This window comes from Perognathus longimembris, chromosome 2, assembly GCF_023159225.1.
Source record: "Perognathus longimembris pacificus isolate PPM17 chromosome 2, ASM2315922v1, whole genome shotgun sequence".
Taxonomy (NCBI): domain Eukaryota; kingdom Metazoa; phylum Chordata; class Mammalia; order Rodentia; family Heteromyidae; genus Perognathus; species Perognathus longimembris.
The window spans coordinates 43,713,592-43,734,535 of record NC_063162.1 but is presented as its reverse complement, the minus strand read 5'-3'; the positions used below and the strand labels follow the sequence as shown (position 1 = coordinate 43,734,535).

General features: G+C 35.9%; 1 protein-coding gene across 6 annotated transcripts in view; it reads left to right on the top strand.

Moving 5' to 3' along the window:
* The window catches only part of Herc4 (HECT and RLD domain containing E3 ubiquitin protein ligase 4), a 90,829-nt gene that overhangs the window by 23,835 nt on the left and 46,050 nt on the right, over nt 1-20,944 (top strand). For 4 of the 6 annotated variants that reach the window (XM_048338871.1, XM_048338873.1, XM_048338872.1 and 1 more), the window contains 3 exons: nt 12,328-12,404; nt 15,299-15,520; nt 16,954-17,045. In XM_048338871.1, the coding sequence (XP_048194828.1) occupies nt 12,328-12,404; nt 15,299-15,520; nt 16,954-17,045 (391 nt within the window). Of the gene's footprint in view, nt 1-10,390; nt 11,391-12,327; nt 12,405-15,298; nt 15,521-16,953; nt 17,046-20,944 lie in introns of those variants that run through there. The other 2 variants (XM_048338875.1, XM_048338876.1) reach the window with 2 other exon arrangements.

Here is a 20,944-nt window from a genome sequence, read left to right as displayed (position 1 = left end):
ATTTTTCTCTATAATAATAGAATTTCTGTTTGTAAAGAAGAGAAATGAGGAAATAACTGCTTTATTACAAATTTCCTGTTGGTGGTATAGACTGATTTTAAGCTACTAATTTTACTTTCTTGAATATCCCAGCTATTAAAATAATAATTAAGTATTACTCATTTTTATCTAACTTGTTTTTTAGGCTTATTTTTTCTTGAATGTGGAAGACCAAACATGCTTGTTAGTATACAGAGGATATAGTTACTTCCTACTTTAAAAAATAGGAATGTTTGGGGCTGGGAATATGGCCTAGTGGCAAGAGTGCTTGCCTCATATACATGAAGCCCTGGGTTCGATTCCTTAGCACCACATATATAGAAACCGACCAGAAGTGTTGCTGTGGCTCAAGTGGTAGAGTGCTGCCTTGAGCAAAGAGAAGCCAGGGACAGTGCTCAGGCCCTGAGTCCAAGGCCCAGGACTGGCAAAAAAAAAAAAAAAAAAAAAAAAAAAAAATCTCAGTCAAATAAATACCAATCATTAACTCAGAATTACAGAATTATTTCAAAATTTAAAACTAGTATCTTATTAGTGTAGTCTTACAGATTTATATAGGGCTATAGTCTTTTTTGAAGTCATTTTTTAATATTAACTGTAAGCATGAGTTTATTTAGGTAGACATACAGATTTAAAAGAACAGGCTGCTTGTGGCAGCACACACTTGTAATCTCAGCTTCTTAGGAGGTAGGGGCAGGAGGATCCTGCCTAGACAAGATAAAGGTCTTTCTGAAAAACAAAAAAAGGGTGGAGATACAGTTCAGGTGGTAGATGCTTGTCTAGCAAATGCCTAGGACCTGAGTTCAAACCCAGTACTGCCAAATAAAAAGAGAAGGTTAAAGTACTTGCCTAGTTCAATTCTTCAGATATACAAATAATATCTTAACTCATTTATAGTTAGTTTTTAAAAAGTTAAACAAATTCTGGCCTCTTGAGACTTTCTTGTTCTTCTTAGTAATAGTTACAGGGACAAGAGAACTCTCATGGAAGCCAAGGTGTTATACTAATTTTAGATTTGTTCTAATAACACCTTTTTCTTTTACTCATTTGCATATTGTTTTTAACATTAAGTTTTTTTTAAAGAACTGTGATAAAATATATATAAGATAAGAGCTAATATATTTCAGAATAGATACTTCTAATATGAACTGTTAAGGCTTTTAGATATATCATACTTACATGTTTTCCTTATTGAATGTTTTATAACCAAATTCAACACAGCTCTCCAAAAAAATTTCTTCCTCATTTTTTCTCTTAATGACAAAAGCCATGTGTATGCTCTTAATGATGGTGCTGTTTGGGGAGAAATTTATTTTCTTAAGTAAATTATTTCTTTTTCTCAGTGAATTTTAAGTTACATAATGCCCTCACATTTAAGCCACTTTTTTACTTTTTCTCTCACATGTAATTGCTATAGTTTAAGACTTAAAAACATTTTTGTTTTAGGATGAAAAGGCTTACGTGTTAGATACCTTTCTAAGACAATGTTTCACCATGATTTGTGGTGAAGCTAATTTTTCTTAATAATAACATACATTTTCTGCTTCCTATTTTATTTTTATTATTGTTGTTGTTATTTGTACCAGTACCAGGGCTTGAACTTGGAGCCTTGAGCTTTCTCCTGGCTTCTCAGTCCAGCTGGTTTTCTTTTTTTTTTTTGCTGGTTATTTAAAGATAGTCTTGAGGACTTTCTTGCTTGGGCTGGCTTTGAACCACAATCCTCAAATCTCGGTCTTCTGAGTAGCTAGGATTATTGAGGTGAGCAAGTAACCTCATACTTTTTATTGTTGTTCATTTGTGATATAGTCTCAGTCAGATAATAATATAAGGTGTATAGTAAGTGGAAAGATAATTGTAAGGAGATAAAAATTTTATTTGAAGGTTGCCCAGTAGTTGTTTTCTTATTTATTTGTCAGGGATCAAACTCGGGGCCTTGTATTTACCAGGCAAGCAGTGTACCCCTGAGCTGTATTCCCAATCCAAATTAAACATTTGGCTGTATTATTTGATAAACCTATATGGAAATTTTAAAGAGAACTTCATTCCTTTGGTTTTTGCTGTTTTCCCTCAACTCTGTATAGGGATCCAATTCACAAGGCCTTATGCCTCCAAATGGTAAAGCACCACTGAGCTGTTGTCAACATGAGTCCTTAGGTTTAAATGTCTCTCTGAATTTCTGTATTAACTTTGGTTTATTTTGTTTTTTAAGCAGAACTGGGGTTTGAACTCAGGGCCTTATACTTGCAAGGCCGATATTTTACCAATTGAGCCACTCCTCCATCCCTTTTAACTTTAGGATATATATTAAGGCATTTTATACTATTAGAACTTCTCAGTTTTTCAAAATTCTATAGCTCTGGCTTGTAAGGAGAGATGCCTAATGTAATGTTCAGTGTGGTTTTCGGTACCAAATAATATTTTAATGGCAAGACCTTTTCTTCTTTCCTTTTTTTCCCCTTGATCTGAGACTAGGACTCAAACTTAGTACATATGGCCGCTTTTGCTCATTGGCTGACACTACCAACTGAGCCATGACTCCAACCCCTCCCTTTATAGAGGCCTTTTCTAGGTGATTTATAGGTAGATAATAGGCAGCTTTGTAAATTGTAATTAATAATTTTCATAAAGTTCAATTAGGCTTTGCTGTCCTTTTGTTCTTTCCTCCTTTTATGCTGTAATTTGAACTCAAGACCTCATGCTTGCTAGGTAGGTACTCTACTAATTGAGCCATGTTTCCAGCTGAGCAAATTACTTTTTTTTTGGCCACTAGTGGGACTTGAATTCAGGCCTGGTGCTGTCCCTGAACTTCTTTTGCTCAAGGCTAGTGCTCTACCACTTTGAGTCACAGTGCTACTTTCAGTTTTGGGTGGGCGTTTATTGGAGGTAAGAGTCTCAGATTTCCCTGCCTGGGCTGGCTTTGAGCCACAATCCTCAGATCTCAGCCTCCTGAGTAACTAGGATTACAGGTGTGAGACCCCAGTGCTCAGCTGCAAATTACTATCTTGATAACAAAGTCCATTTTTCGCTGGGCATGGCAGCTCATTCCTGTAATCATAACTACTTAGGTCAAATTCAGGAAAAGTCAAGGTTTAAGGCTAATCTGAGCAAAAAATAAAGTTAGCCAGACCCCATCTCAACAAATAAGCTATACTGTAGTAGTGATGCATATCTGTAAGTCTTGCCTGTGAAGGAGGTGTTTGTAGGGAGGATTATGGCCTCAGGCCATAACTGGTCCATAACTCAGCACCCTATCTGTAAACAGAACCTATCTGCAAACAACTATCTGAACATATGTAGAACAAAAAAGGCCTGGGGATGTGTGATTCAAGTGGGGCAGTTTATGCCTAGTAAGTCTGAGGCTGGGTTGAAACTCCAATCCTATTAAAAACAAAACCCCCAACAAGCTAAGCAGCACATCAGAATTAAATAATATGAAACTAATAATAAGTTGTATCTGAAAATTTTGCTAGCTTGCTCTATTATTATTTTTTGTCAGTTCTGGGCCTGGAGCTTAGGGCCTGAGCACTGTCCCTGGCTTCTTTTTGCTCAAGGCTAGCACTCTGCCACTTGAGCCACAGCACAACATCTGACTTTTTCTATATATATGGTGCTGAGGAATCGAACCCAGGGCTTCATGTATACGAGGCAAGCACTCTTGCCACTAGGCCATATTCCCAGCCCTCTAGTTATTATTTTTGTCTTCCAGGCCTGGGGTTTGTAATCAGGGCCTGGGTGCTGTCCCTGGGTTTTTTTTTTTTTTTTTTGCTAAAAACTAGTCTTCTTCCACTTATGCCACCTAGACTTCTGGCCTTTTTGGTAGTTAATTGGAGATAAGAATATCACAAACTTTCCTGCCTGGGCTGGCTTTGAACTGTAATCCTCAGATCTCAGCCTCTTTTGTAGGATTCCAGGATTGAGCCACCTGCACCTGGCTAATTTTTTTCTTACTTTCTTTTGTTTGGAAAAGAAAAACAGAGTAAAAGACTGAGAAAAGACTGGAATTATCCAGTAGCTCAATGATCTCATAGACTTGCATTTCTAGGTAGATTTTGGGCACAAGTGTTTCATGCCTATAATAATCCTAGTTCCTTTGGAGGCTGAGAATGGTAAGATTGAGATTCATAGCCAGCTTGGACAGAAAAGTCCATGAGACTTCCATCTCAATGGAGGAAAGCTGGATGTAGTGGCAAGTGCTTGTTATTCTAGCAACTACTGGAAGCCTAAAAATGAGTGTATTTCTTTTCTTTTTGGCAGTGTTGGGGATTGAGCCCAAGGCCTCATGAATGCTAGACGCTGAACTAATAAATCCCCAGTGTTCTGTGTGGAAATGACACCAGTTATTAGACTAAATTTTGCGAACTTGAAAAAAATTTCCCTTTAAGGTTTTTTTCCTCCCCTATTGCTGGTATTGGGGATTGAACCTAGTGTCAGGCAAAGGCTGTTTCCCAGGCTCAGTGTTTTCCAGCTTAGCTGGGAAATAAGAAATTATTAATTAGGTGTAGGTGTGTGTGTGTATGTGTGTATCTATCTGTCTGTCTGTGTCTGTCTATCTATCTATCTATCTATCTATCTATCTATCTATCTATCTATCTATCTATCTATCTATATGCTGGTACTGGAGCTTGAATTCAGGGCCTCAAGTTTATGCTTGTCTTTTTCCACTCAAGACTGATACTCTGTCACTTGCGCCACACCTTTACTTCTGGCTTTTTGCTGGTTAATTAGAAGTAAGAGTCTCAGGGATTTTTCTTCATGGCTGGATTTTAACCGTAATCCTCAGATCTCAGCCTTCTGAATAGCTAGGATTAACATTTTACTGGATTTTATTATCAGTTATTAGAATTTTGTTCTTTTTTTGGGGGGGGGGGCAGTTGTGGAGCTTGAACTCAGAGCTTGGGCACAGTCCCTGAGCCTCTTTGTGTTCAAGGCTAGCTAGCATTCTACCATTTAAGCCACAAAGCCACTTCCTGTTTTTCAGAGGTTTATTGGACATGAGTCTCATGGAGACTTTTCTGCCCTAGCTGGCTTTGAACTGTGATCCTCAGATCTCAGCCTCCTGATAGCTAGGATTACAGACATGAGCCACAGTCGCCTGGCTTTGAATTCTGTCTTTAAAAACAACTAGCAGTGCTGGCTTTTAGCCAAGATTGACATTTTACAGTAAGTTGGAAAAATAGATGAATTCAATAGTACTAAACACAATCAACAATAATCTTTAATAATTCTGAAGGGTGGGAATATATAAACCTTATTCCCAAGTTTGTTAACTGCTTCACTACAAATTTCATACCATTTAAAAAATTAAGGGCTTAGGGGCTGGGGATATGGCCTAGTGGCAAGAGTGCTTGCCTTGTATACATGAGGCCCTGGGCTCTATTCCCCAGTACCACATATACAGAAAACGGCCAGAAGTGGCACTGTGGCTCAAGTGGCAGAGTGCTTGCCTTGAGCAAAAAGAAGCCAGGGACAGTGCTCAGGCCCTGAGTTCAAGGCCCAGGACTGCCCCCCCCCCAAAAAAAAATTAAGGGCTGAGAAATGTGGCTTAGTGGTACTGTGCTTGCCTAGCATATGTGAGGCCCTCCCTGGGTTTGATTGCTCAGTACCATATAAACAGAAAAAGCTGGAAGTGGTGCTGTGGCTCAAGTGGTAGAGCTAGCCTTGAGCAAAAGAAGCTCAGGGACAGTGCCTAGGCCTTGAGTTCAAGCCCCGGGACTGGCAAAAAAGTCAATAAAAATTAATTTGAGAAATGATATTGAGTGATAGGGATATGGGTCAGTGGTTGAGTATTTTATGTGATAGTCTGTGACTTTGGGTGTGATCCTTACCATTGAGAGGAAAGCCAAAAGGACTAATTTCTCTATGAATTGTTTTTGTTGTTTCATAGTCATTTTAAAGTATTTGACACACTTTAAACTTTATAGAGTCACCTTAGATTTATGTAGATATCTGGGTTCCGATTTTGTTTTCACAGAAGAATCTTCATGGTTGTATATGTACGTGTGTATATATATATACACACACATATATATGTATATATACATATATATACAGAATTTATTTACTTTTCTGTTAAGTACATTTAGCTTGTTTTAAAAGTAGAAGCAACCAAGCATTTACATTATCTTTGTAACTTGAAAAAGTGATATATATATATATATATATATATATATATTTTTTTTTTTTTTCCCCAGTCCTAGGATTTAAACTCAGGGCCTTGTGTTTACAAGGCAAGCACTCTTTCACTGGAACTATGCTCCCAAACCCTTTTTTGCTTTTAGGCTATTTTTCATGCCTTTTGTGCTTTTTTTCTATTAAGTTTTTGGCTATAAGTTGTTTTTATATATGGCGGATATTTAAATTTATTAGATGCATAACTTACAGGTATTTTCTTTCATTTTGTAGTTATTTCACTCTTGATTAGTATTTCCTATGATGTGCAGAAGCTGTTTAGTTTGATGTAGCTTCATTTGTTATGTTTGCTTTTGTTTCCTGCTCTTTTGAGGTCTTGTCCAAAAAATTCTTGCCTCTTCCCATGTCCTGAAGTATTTTCCCTGTTTTCTTATAGTGGTCTATGATTTCAGATTGCTACCACTTGAGCCACACCTCTCTTCCAGATTTTCACTGGCGAGTTGTATATTAGAGTCTGAAAAAGACATTGCTACCGAAGTTGACTTAGAACAGAGATCCTCAGATCTCAGTCTCCCAAGTAGCTAGGATTAGAAGCCAGAGCCATTGGTGACCCACATGCTATGTTGGGTGTTTTTTGTTTTTTGTTTAAATTCTCTCAGTATGATAAATATTCATTAGCTCTAACAGGTTTTCTTGGTGAAGTCTTTAGAGATTTCTCTAAACAGTTATGTAACTTGCAAACAGTTACAGTTTTACTTCTTTGTAATTTCAATGTTCTTTTGTTTTCTGATTGCTCTGGGTAGTATCTCCTTCCAGTAGTACTGTATTGAAGGAAAGTGGTACAACATCATGTTGTGTTCCAGATACAGTTTTTAAGGATTGGCATCATTTCTTTAAGTGTGCATCTTTGGTGGGTGACTTTTTATTACTGAGACCTCTAGTAATTGCTCAGCTTTTCTTTTTTTTCCCTTTATTGTCAAAGTGATGTACAGAGGGGTTACAGTTTCATATGTAAGGCAGTGAGTACATTTCTTGTTCAACTTGTTACCTCCTCCCTTATCCCTGCTCATGTTTTCTATTTTTTTTTTAAATGGTTCAGTCTTGGCCAGAAGTTTGTACATTTTTTTTCTAGGTTATTAGATTTGTTGGTATAGACTTCTTTGTAATAATCTATAGCAATCCTTTGTATTTCTATGGTGTTAATTGTAGCATCTCTTTTGAAGTTTTTGATTTTTTTTGGTAACTTTTTGTTTGGCTAAAGGTTTATCAGTTTGCTTATCTTTTTGAAGAAACATTCATCTTACTGGTCTTTTGCATATGTTTTTTCTTCAATATTTCACTTATTTCTGTTCTTACCTTCTTATTTGTCATCAGTTAATTTGTTGGATTTGTCTTAATTTTTCTTGTTTTTTTGAGATGCTGAAAATAGGTTGAGCTCTGTGTGTGTGCGCACACATACAACAGTCCTTGTTCAGGCCTGGGTGCTTGTCTCTTAGTATTTTTTGTTCATGGCTTATAGCTGTATTGGTTGAGCCAGAGCTCCATTTCCAGCTTTTTGGTAATTTGTTGGAAATAAAAGTCTCACAGATTTTCCTGCTGGGTTGGCTTTGAGCAATTCTCAGATTACTGAGTAGCCTAGGATTATAGGTGTGAGCTACTGGTACCCAATTTGAGACCTATTTTTTTTTTTTTTAATGAAAAATATGTAGGCATTGATTGCTAAAAAACCATTCCTTTTCTGGTTTGGTTATTTTCAGAGTATTTCACGTTATTCCTGAGCCAATCAGGACTACTCTTCCTGTTTGTGCCTCCCAAATTGCTGGGGATGATCAGCCCAAGTCACTGTGCCTCAGGCATTTTGCTTCATCTATAGCAGGAATAACAAGTTGTCCACCACCATGCCCAACCATTGATTGACATTCAGTCTCTCTAACCTTTTTATTTAATGGACTGGCCTCAGAATTGCAATTCCCTAAGCCAGCAAATTTTCCCTTTAGTAATGCTTTTTGCTGTATCCCATAGGCTTTGGTATTTCTATTTCCATTTGTTTTAGGAAATTTTTAAATTAAAATTTTTTTCTTTATCTGTTTATTGGTTAAGACCAAGCTGTTTAATTTCTGTGTGTCTGTATAGTTCCCAAATTTTTATTGTTACTCATTTCTAGCTTCATTGCATTGTGGTTAGAAAAGATATTTGATAAAATTTCATATTCTGGAGAATGTTACCTGTGTTGATGAGAAGAATGTGTGTTCTGCAGCATTGGATGGAATGTCTGTCTGGTTTATAGTGCCTGATTTAACTCTCAATTTCTGTTGAGTTTCTGTCTGAATGTCCTGTTCGTTACTTAAAGTGGGTTATTAACTATTATTCTATTGGAGCTTCTCCCTTTAAGTCTATAAACAGTTGTTTTATATATTGTGTGCCATTTGTATTTAGGATTTTTATTTGTTTGCTGAATTGACCTTCCTTGCTTTGATTTAAAGCTTGTGTTAGCTGATATAAATATGGCTACTGCCTTTTTTTTTCATTTTTCTGTGTTGCTTATTTTATGCCATCCTTCACTTTTAATTTTAGAGGTGAAATAAGGAGTTTATAGCTGGGTCTTATATTTAAATATTTCAGTTTCTCTATGCCCAGGCAGTTTAGTCCATTGTCATTTAAAGTAATTATCAATAGGTAAGTTCTTACTATAGCCATTTTATAGCTAATTTTCTAGTACATTCTATTTCCAGTATTTCTCTTTTGTTTTTCTTTGTATTAAAGAGACTTACTCAGTGCATTTTGATTCTTAACTAAATTTTTGGTTTGTGTAATGTAGAGTTTTGTAGCTACTGTGAAGTTTACAGAAAATTAAGGGGCTGGGAATGTGGCTTAGTGGTAGAGTGCTTGCCTAGCATGCATGAAGCCACCCTGGGTTCAATTTCTCAGCACCACATAAACAGAAAAAGCTGGAAGTGGTGCTGTGGCTCAAGTGGTAGAGTGGTAGCCTGAGCAAAAAGAAGCTGAGCAAAAAGAACCCAGGCCCTGAGCAAACCCCAGGACTGGCCAAAAAAATCTTTTTTTTTTTTTTGGCCAGTCCTGGGCCTTGGACTCAGGGCCTGAGCACTGTCCCTGGCTTCTTCCCGCCACAGTGCCGCTTCTGGCCGTTTTCTGTATTTGTGGTGCTGGGGAATTGAACCTAGGGCCTCATGTATCCGAGGCAGGCACTCTTGCCACTAGGCTATATCCCCAGCCCCCCAAAAATCTTTTGATTATAGGAGACTTCTTTGAAATGATTCCAAGTTATTTCGAAGTGGTATCAACTTAACATAAGAAGTAAAAGCAGACAAGAAAGAAAATGGATGAAAACACAAATAATTGTCTGCTCTCCACATTTTGAATTTTTTGGAAATATGTTCTAGAGATATGTTTTGGAGATATGTAGCCCAGTTGTCCTGTAACTGCCATATTTTGTATTTTTAAGGTTCTTTATTACATCTTTTAATATTGTCATCTTTTGACATTTTAATGTCTTTTTACTGTGTGCCAGGCATCTTTTTTTTTTTTAATTGTAAAGGTGATGTACAGAGGGGTTACAGTTATATAAGGTAATGAATGAGTACATTTTTTTTTGAGCAGTATTCTCTTCTCCCTTATTTTCTCCAGTTCCCCCATCCCCTAATTGTTTTTAATCATTTGAGTTTTAGTCTTTATGTGAAAACTATAATTAGTATACTTTTGATGAATGTTATAAAATTACTTTAATTATTTATAAAATTCTATTTTAATTAAGTATTATTTACTTATTTATTTGGTGGTATTGGTTTTTTTATTTTTAAGTCAGGACCTTGTGCTTGTTAGTCAGGTGCCTCTACTGCTGAGACATGCCTCCAGTTCTTTTTTTGTTTGTTTGTTTTTGTTGCACTGGTTATTGGGCCTGGGTTCTTGCTTGGGTTCACACCCTGGAATGCAATCATATTTTATTGCTTCTCAGTAGGTAATAGTAGGGTATAGTTAAGTTATCACCACATCCAGCTTCTTTAGTTGATATGGATTCTCATGTATTATTCATACCACCATACCCAGCTATTAGTTGAGAAGGGGGGGTCTCAAGAACCTTTTTGCCCAGGCTGGCCTCAAACCATGAGCCTCCTGATCTCAGCCTCCCACAAAGCTGGGATTACAGGTATGATCACTTGCTCCTAGCTAATTAAACCTTTTCTAGTTAATACTTGTAGTGAAAATGAGACATGGGAAAACAATTTAATAGGTGTAAGTCTGAAAGCCAAGAAAACAAAAAACCTCCCTTCACTGTTGTTAATATATTAATACATCTAACATGAAGAGAGGTAATTTTTCTTCAATATAGTACCACAGAATACATTTTCTTATCTGCATGGTAGATAAGGCTAAAGAAATTAATATGTCTTATATTCCAAACCTCACTATAGTATTTCAGAAAGGAGAATCACTGAATTTAAATTTCTAAGCAAATTCACAAGGTGTTTTTAGCAAACTTTATGACTAACACCAATTAGGCCTTCAAGACTACAAATGCAGTTACCTTTAACATTGCATGGCATGTATAGTGTTTGTTCAGCACTATAGTAGACATTAGGATACTTGTGAATGTAGACACTGATGGCCTGAGCTTATTGTTGAGCAGAGGTGACAAATATTAAGTGAATATATACACTGATAATCAGTAGTGATACATACTATGAAGGAGAAAAATACAGGGTTTTATGAGAGTATAGTGTTTTGAAATGTTTTATTTGGTCTTGCAAGTTGAAATTGATAACTGGAATAATTTTTCCAAAATAATATAAGAACAAATCAATGTGTGATGGGTCTCATACTCATAAGCAGTAATAGTAAATAGTAACTTCAGCACAATTGTACATGTCCATGTATTTTTTATTCTAACTTTGCATGGCCAATGCTTAATTTTACTATTGCAGAAAAATGGCATTCTGTTACATTTGAAAAATTTGAAGGTACATTGGATCCTACTAATTTATTGGATTCTTCTAATTTGTAGCAGTACAGTTCTCAGGTTCTGTAGTTAAGAAATAAATGAACATAAATCCACTAAATAAAAAAATATTTTTAATACAACAATATGGAATTAGAGTAACTCTCCTTTTTCCTGCTCACAATTTGATTTGCTGAAGCTGCCTCCCGAAAATCATGGGTATCGACACTCTGTTCAGAACTTGCTCCGGACTCTCATTTGGCAGAATCAGGTCAGGTGGCAGTATCAGGTAAAGGGAAATAAGAAACATATTCCCCCTCCCTATTTTTTTCCTTGAAAACATTCATTGAGGAACAACAGTAGAAGGCTGTCAAGGTGAAGGGGAGGTACATAAGAAGATGCTGGGATTATTTATGAACAAAATTAATAGATTTTTGTAGTGTTTGTTAGTTTTTAGAATCAGGTTACATTTGAACAGAAAGAAAAGGGGGGATTATCAAAGCATAAGGACAAAACATGGAATGGAGATAAGACAGTACCATTGATCACCATTTATGTGAACTAAATTAAAATGAATGCCACTAATTTAGATGTGAATAAAAGAGTAGCTTTCATAGTTTCATGATAGGAATCCCTCTTGATTCTTAAGGAGTCAATATAGAGGAGAATATTCTAAGGAAAAACACCAATTTTAGAAAAATTAGATTATATACATTTGTTTTGTAAATATATTGCCAAATTTCACGCTTAATTTTTTTAAAAAAATTGATAATAAAAGAAAACATGAATTATTAAGAGCATTCAGGAATATTTGACATATAAGCATAGTTGCTTAAATACTGTCTTTCAAGGTGTTTTTTTTTCTTCACACCTTTTTATATGTAGGTGGTATTGATTTTAACAAATTTTTATTAAGTTGATGTTGATTTTAAAAAGTAGTATGAAAATGGAGCTGTGGCTCAAGTGGTAGAGTGCCAGCCTTGAGCAAAAAAGCTAAGGGACAGTGCCTCGGCATTGAGTTCAGGCCCCAGTACTGGCACACACATTTAAAAAAAAAAAAGAAAAGCCTAAAAAGTAAACAAAAATCCCATGATCTGCTAGATGGGTAGACAATTTTGCATATAGTAGGTGACTAATAAATACTATACATAAGTAGCATTCAAGATTGCCTTAAGTGGACTGATTCCTGTTCTCTTCTTGTTTTTTAGAAATATTAAGAGTTTGTCAGATATCCAGATTGTGCAGGTTGCTTGTGGTTACTATCATTCCCTTGCGCTTTCTAAAGGTAAGCATTGTTTTTCTTTTCTTCTTTTCGTTAAATTTGGTTTTATTTGGTATTTTGAGCATCGAAGCCCCAAACTTTTTCTTCTTTAAATGTTTTCTTGATACACCTTATTTCTACATACATTTTGGAATTATCTACCAACTAATGAAATTTTGGTTGGGATTTTATCTGTAAATCTTTAGAATGTTGTCTTGCAATTCTTGAAACTGATATTGTACCATTTATTTTCTCCTTTTAATTTTTTTCAGTATTTTCTTACATGTGGAACAACTTTATACCTGTTCAGTAGATTTTTCTCTAAGTATTTGATTTTTTTGTTATTAGTGACATCACTTAACTAGTTATATATAACAATTACAGCTGGGAAAGAAAGGTTGTTCCACCAAGCTCATGTAATTTCCCAGATAAACATGATAGGACAACCAGAGAATAAGATCAGAAAAGGCAAAGCATCCTATTAGCTTTGTTTGTAGTTCTCATTCATTTGCTTAACTTATTCATATATCACCTGAGGGTTGGAGCATGGATTAGTAAAGAATCTTTCATACCTATGTGTGTGGGGGGGGGGGGTGTTGTTTGTGATGTTACAATTTCAAATAATGAGTTCTGATGCTAGCCACCCCTGGTGGCTCACTTCTATATTCCCAGCTACTCAGGAGGCTGATATCTAAAGATTGCAGTTCAAAGTCAGCCTGGGCAGGGATGTCCATGAGGTGCTTATCTCCAATTAACCAGCAAAATCTCAGAAGTAGAGCTGTGGCTCAAATGTAAAATGCCAGCCTTGAACAAATAAAGCTATGAACAGCACCCAGGCTATGAGTTCAAATATGAGCAAAAAGTAAAAACGTAAAATAAATTAGTAAGTGCTACCCTGAATAACTGATGATTATTATTATTAATAGTAGTAGTATTACTGGAGTTTGTGTGGCTTTCTTCCCTCCTTGCATTACTGGGAGTCAAACTTAAGGCTTCCTGTTTGACCAGCTCCACCTGTTGAGTGACATTCCTTATGTACTGGCGTTTGAACTTTGTGCCTTGTGTTTGCTGGGCATAGTGGCATGTGCCTCTAATCACAGGCTGACAGAAGAAGAATTAAAAATCAAGGCCAAACTGAAATATATAGTAAATATCTGTTTCAGAAAACAATCAGAAAAATGATTTAAAAAAAAAGACTACATAGTATTCCATGTTCCTAACTAAACAAATTCAAACTCCTTAAGTATAACATTCAAGGCCTTTTGTAATAGATATCTGTTTTCATTTGTCTTAACGAAAACATGAATATATCTTACAACACCGACATTAGACTATTTGCTAACACTAAAAAACAAAAGACTTTCTTGACTCTGTGCCCTTGATAGTACTAACACTCAATGTCCCAACTCACTTCTTGTTGTTATTCTAATTCTTGGTGAATTACACTTCTCTCTGAAGATCTATATCAACTAGCAATCCTCCCATGTTAATAATTTCTATCAGAACTAATTATGCCTTTTTATTTATATTAAAGGACCTCAAGTCTACGTTAACCAAAGTAGTATGTATTTTTGCCTCAAATTACATTAGACTATCTGCCTTTTAGACTGTATAGTTCCTAAAGTTATTGTAATTTATGTCTTATTAAATTCCAGCCTAATACTTTATTCATTAAACATCTCACTAAACATTTGTTACATTAGCTGCTGCTGCTACTGTTAAGAGCCACTAGAACTGTGTGTGTATAATATATGTGTGTGTTTATATATATGTGTATGTATATGTATGTGTATGTGTGCATACATATACACACACAGTTGTTGTTATTTTTTTGAACTCAGGGCCTGGGCACTCTCTCTGAGCTTCTTTTGCTCAAGGCTAGCACTCTACTACTCTACTACTGTGTGCTACAGTACACTTTGGGCTTTTTCTGTGTATGTGGTACTGAGGAATTGAACCCAGGCTTCATGCATGCTAGGCAAGCACTTGACTACTAAGCCACATTCTCAGACCCTGGAGCTGTTATATTTTGTATATTTATTTTTTGGTGTCAATTTTCAGGCTTGAACTCAAGGACTGGGGCTGTTTGTGAGTTTTTGTGCTTAAGGACAACACTCTGTCACTTGAGCAACAGCTCTCCTTCCGGCTTTTTGATGTTTGGTGGAAGTCTCACAGACTTTCCCTGGTGGTTTTAATCCACAGTCTAAATTTTAGCCTCTATTGCGTAGCTAGGATTACAGATTGTGAGCTACTGACAGCAGGCCTAATTTTAATTTTAGAGCACATACTGGAGCTTGAACTCAGGGCTTAGCTTCTATCTTTTAGTCTTTTTGCTTTAGGCTGGCACTGTATCATTTGAGCCACTGCTCCACTTCTAGCTTTTTTGCTGTTTAATTGAAGATAAGACTCACAGACTTTGCTACTGGGACCTGCTTCAAACCTCCACCCTTAGATCTCAGCTAGGATTATAGGAGTGAGCCACTGGCCCTTGGCTGCAAGTTCTTATGTTCAGTTACATGGCTTGTTGCTGCTTAGGAGAGATCTGATAAAATTTTCAGTATGGTTAGCATATAGTTCATAACTGAAGCCTTAAGTGTATATGTGTGCCTCTTGGGAAAAACTACAGAATAAAACTAGAACTTGGAGAATATTAATTGTTGAAGAACAAAAGTAAATAAGGTTACCCTTACCTCCTATTAGGTAATTAACCATTTATTGTGTAATTAGTCAAGCTCCCAAATGTCTTAATACAGGCAATTCTTCTAGGTAGTAGTACATTCCCATATGAAGAAAGCTAATTGCTAAAAAGATAGGTATGTATGGCCATCTAACAAAGGGAGGAATGTTCCAAATTGATGGTCTTCAAATGAAAATTTTTTAGTGTGAGAAAAATAATTTATGATTCTTTTGTTTTACAGCAAGTGAAGTTTTCTGTTGGGGACAGAATAAATATGGCCAGTTGGGTTTAGGCATTGACTGTAAAAAACAAACTTCACCACAGCTGCTTAAGTCTTTGCTTGGAATCCCGTTCATGCAAGTCGCAGCAGGAGGTGCCCATAGTTTTGTACTCACCCTTTCTGGAGCTATCTTTGGATGGGGACGCAACAAATTTGGTCAACTAGGTCTTAATGATGAAAATGGTAGGTTCTCATTTTAATTTGAATATACTTTTTTAAAAAATAAATCATTTGAGATGAATGAACAGTTCTAAGTGTGTTAGATGGAAAGGTACTCAGATATTCCCAGGAATAAAGATGGGCTATAGTGTTAATTAAAAATATGATTTGATAAAATTTTGACAGTATGGTGGGAAGCAAAAAATTTGTTTAGAATTTATCAAACTACAGAAATTTATCTGGTCAGACTCTTTATTGAATGTCCATTAAAAGACAATGAATAATATTACTTCAGGTTAGTAACCAGCATTGTTTCTTCATTGACCATTATCAGTGAAAAAAAGACTGAAATTACTTTGGGAAAGAACTGGGAATATAGCTCCATGGTAGAGCATTTTTGCCTGGCAATGCCTAAGATCTGGGTTTGAGTCTTAGCAATGTATCCCCCAGAAAATATTACTTGGGAAAAATAACATGAAGTATTAAACGAGTACTTTAGGGAAATATATGGTTTAAATGAAGGGTGTCTGTGTGTCTGGGTCTGTGTCAGTCCTGGGTCTTGAACTCAGGGCCTATGTGCTGGCCCTGAGCTTTTTTTGCTCAAGGCTAGTGATGTACCACTTGAGTCGCAGCTCTGCTTCTGGCTTTTTATTGGCTATTTGGAAATAAGAATCTTACGGACTTTCCTGGGCTGGTTACAAACCCTGGTCTTTAGATCTCAGCCTCCTGAATAGCTAGGATTACAATCTTGAGCCACCTTCACCCAGCTTAAGTAAAGTTTTAGTTGCGTTCATTTGGCTTTGATAATAGAATGTTTAATGTAAACATTTAGAATGTTAAGAAATTAAACTATTTTAAACCTGTTGGGATCTTGGATGTGATTTTTTTTTAATAGCTGCTAGTATTGTGATTGCCAGTATTTGACATAGAAATACTAATTCCATAAAGTTTAACAATGTAATGCCTGAAATGGACAAAGTGAGTTGTTGATCTATTAAGAACTGATAATTATAAAGTAATATAGAATTAAAGAAGTTTGTTTTGTGTAAGAAAAGTATCATTATGATACCATCTATTTCCTTCTCCAAAATAGAGGAAAGTTGGATTTTCAGGCTTTTAAGTAGTATTCCATAAATATAACTAATCAAACTGAATTTAAAGAATAATACATAGGGAGAAAACTAGAAGCAGTTAGACTTTTGAAATTCTGTGATGGCTGAGTCTTGTGCAGTTTTGCATATATGCTGTTTAAAATGTAACTCTTTAACTCCCTACTTTATTACAGTAGCATAGATAGATTTGGAACCTAACTTGGTTGGCTTATACTACAAAATCTTTGACTGATAGTTAAATATATTTAATCATCATAGTCTATTGAACTTGGGAGCTGTACAAGAAATATATTTTAGAAAAGTTTTAACTTTAAAAATATTAACCTGTTTTATTGGAATTTTCAGATAGGTATGTTCCTAATTTACTAAAGTCATTAAGATCTCAGAAAATAGTTTATATTTGTTGTGGAGAAGATCACACTGCTGCATTAACCAAGGTATTGTACTTCTAAAAGTTTGTCTTTATTATTTAACAGTAGTTTTTTTCATATTTACTTAGTATTTTCAAGGTATTTATATTAAAACTTGAGAGTACTGTTGGTGTTTTAAAGATTATCAGGCCTGTGATCTTAGCTGATCAAGAGGCTAAGATCTGGGGCTGGGGATATGGCCTAGTGGCAAGAGTGCCTGCCTCATAGACATGAGGCCCTGGGTTCGATTCCCCAGCACCACATATACAGAAAATGGCCAGAAGTGGCGCTGTGGCTCATGTGGCAGAGTGCTAGCCTTGAGCAAAAAGAAGCCAGGGACAGTGCTCAGGCCCTGAGTCCAAGCCCCAGGACTGGCCAAAAAAAAAAAAAAGAGGCTAAGATCTGATGATGGAGGTTCAGAGGCTGCTCAGGCAAGAAAGAGCATGAGACTATCTTCAGTTCATAAGCAAAGTGCCAGAAGTTAAGTGGCAGAGTGCCAGCTTTTAGCGAAAAAGCTTAGCAAGAACCTGAGGCCCTAAGTTCAAGCCCCAGTAACAAAACACTCAAACACATCCCCATTTGTTTTCTTTTTCTTTTTTTTTTTTTTTTTTTTTTTTGGCCAGTCCTGGGCCTTGGACTCAGGGCCTGAGCACCATCCCTGGCTTCTTCCCGCTCAAGGCTAGTACTCTGCCACCTGAGCCACAGCGCCCCTTCTGGCCGTTTTCCATATATGTGGCACTGGGGAATCGAACTGAGAGCTTCATGTGTAGGAGGCAAGCACTCTTGCCACTAGGCCATATTCCCAGCCCCCATTTTTTCTTAAAAAATGGCTTTTATAAATATAACAAATAAGAGATTGAGTTTGTTATTTGTAGTCTTAAGTATTGTTAGCAATTATAATGGAATTTCTTTTTCTTTTTTGGCCAGTCCTGGGCTTAGACTCAGGGCCTGAGCACTGTCCGGGCTTAGACTCAGGGCCTGAGCACTGTCCCTGGCTTCTCTTTGCTCTAGTCTAGCACTCTGCCACTTGAGGCACAGCACCACTTCTGGCCGTTTTCTGTATATGTAGTGCTAGGGAATTGAACCCAGGGGCTTCATGTATATGAGGCAAGCACTCTTGCCACTAGGCCATATCTATATCCCCTGTCCCCTTATAATGGAATTTCAGCAGTCTAGTCAACGCCTTTAACTCTCACCCCTCACTTTAGTGTATATTTTCCAATTCAGTAGCAGTATTGCTCAATTCTATCTTGACTACAAGTTAAATGAAAATTTTCAAATATGAGTGTAGGTCAGTGGTCGACCATCTATCATGTGCAAGGTCCTGGGTATGATTATCAGTTTTGCAAAAACAACACAGCACAAAATCTTTCAACTAATTTTACTGAAGAATTATTTGTTATACTAACTTATCTCAGCACACATAAAGGACATAGCAGATCTTTCATTGGCCAACTTACAAAATGATGTTTGTTTTCTTCTTTACCCTTTTTTGTCTGGCCAACTAGATAGAATTAAGAAGAAATTAGCTTGTGAACAGACTTCCAAAATTTTTTCTTTGAAAATTTTATTATTTATTAATTACACTTACTGCTTTTAGATAAGGTTTTTGCTCTGTAGTTTATTCTATTTTCAAACTCAGAATCATCTTGCCTCAGTCTCCTAGGTGCTGGGCTTACAGATGTGTGCTACTATAGTCATCTTGCATTCTGCACTTCTGTTCCCCCCCATTTTTAGAGTTTATTGTTAAATGAGTTATTCTCGTGAGCACTTGTGGCACATGCAACAAATATGTGTATGTTATTTTTTTTTAAGAAACTAGGTTTTAAATGTCTCAAAAGTAAATAGTTAATTTTCCTTCAAAGTAGAATTTATATTCTGTATGAATATATTTTTGGATTTTTTTGATTTTTATATATTTCTTACATGTAGATTATTTTATGAAGCAGTTTCCTTTTGTAAAAAGTATACCTGATGAATAACATTAAGAAAACATTAGAGAAGATTTTGAAATATAATTTTAGAATCAGAATAAATACAAGGTATGTTATTGGATATGACACCTGACCCATTCATTCATTGGTCAATTTTTTTCAAATTCATTTAAATTGGTTATGTAAGTCACTTAAGCATACTTTTTTGTTCCAACACATCTACTTTTAAGAATTTAACCCCCAAACAGAAAATTATGTATTGTCTTTTATTAGCATTTTAATAGCAAAAGATAAGAAAGCCTTCTTTATGGATAGTATTCTAATTAAATAAATTGTAGTACTTTTGTAAGATGGAGAACAGAAAACTATAAAACAGAATGAGAAAATATATTTTATATTGTAGAATGATCGCGAGAAAGATTATTAAGTTAAAGGAGCCAGGTGTCTTTTCTAAATTAGGGTCTTGCCTCATTCTCTCAACTACTGGGATTAAAAGTGTGAACCACCATGCCCACTTGCACTGATGTCTTTTGTGTAAGAAAAAGCCTAAAATAGGAACAGAAATTGAATGCTATGCTTTGTTTTGGGCATTACTAGGATTTGAACTCAGAGACTTTCAATTGCTAGGTATGCTCTTATCACTTAAGCCACATCCCTGCCCTTTGTGCTTTAGTTAGTTTTTGGATGGACTTGCAACATGTAGTTCAAACTGGCCTCCAACTCGTGATTTATTCTCTTAGGTTCCCAAGTGCTGGAATAACAGGTCCACCCTAGCAGAACTGGCTGTGACTTATTTTTAGCATCACCAACCTGTCATATTTTGTGATCTGATGAAAGAAAAAGAGGAAGACATAAATAAATATCTGTGTTTTAATGAAGCATTATTTTTCTGAGTGTGATAATAATATCAGGGCTATGTGTTTTTTAAAAAATTGATTGAAGATACATGTAAATTTTAGGGGGAGATCGTCATCACAGTTTGCTTTTAATAAAACCTTTCCAAAGGGAAGAGAGGCACCAGTAAAACACTCTTAATGTTATTCTTTACTTATTACAGCATATGTTGTGATTTATTATGTCATAATTTATTATATTTTCTTTTTATTTTGGTGTATTTCTTTGTTTTTAAAATAAGTTTTAAAAAGAAAATCTGCCTTTTCCACTATAAATGACATAGGCAGTGTCTATGTCTTGTTTGGGTCCTAGACACTGTTCATGAGCTTTTGTACTTAGGGGTAACACTCTACCACTTGAGCCACAGCCCCATTTCTGTTTTTTTGCTGGTTAGTTGGAGTTGAGTCTCATGGGCTTTTTTGCCTTTCACTGTGCTCTTAAGATCTCAGCCTCATGAGTAGCTAAGGATTATCAGCAAGTGCCACTGACATCTGCATAGTTTCTTTCTTATTTTGGCATTTTCATGGTTAATTGGACTTATGAGTCAGAGACTTTCCCATTTGGGCTGGTTTCTGACTGCAGTCCTCAAATCTCATGAGCCCACCTGCACCCAGAGTCATATGTTTTTATATTCAAATTTTAAAGACCATCATTGTATTATTAAAAACTGTATACTAAAAATTACCATATTTGTACACTCTGGCTATACATTGTCTTTAGAGGGTTTTGGGGTTTTTTTTGTTTTGTTTTGTTTTCCTTTCTGTTTTTGTTGTTACTGTTAGTAGCTTTGGCTGGACTTGAACTCAAGCTCTCTTGCCTTAGCTCTTTGAGTGCTGAGATTACAGACCTGTATCGCCATGCTTGACTTAGTTAAAAGCTGGAATTTCAACAGTATGATGATAGTAAAAGGCATTGTAAACAAATATTTCTTTAATGAGAACTTCAGTTAAATATGTTAAAATAGTAAAAACACTTCAAAAATGCATGAAAATATTTAGCCTTCAACTTTGATTCTCTTAATTTTGAGACATACCACCCTCTTGAAAGAATCAGCTTTATCTGTGAAACTTTAAAAACAGAAGAGTCCTAGTATTGATT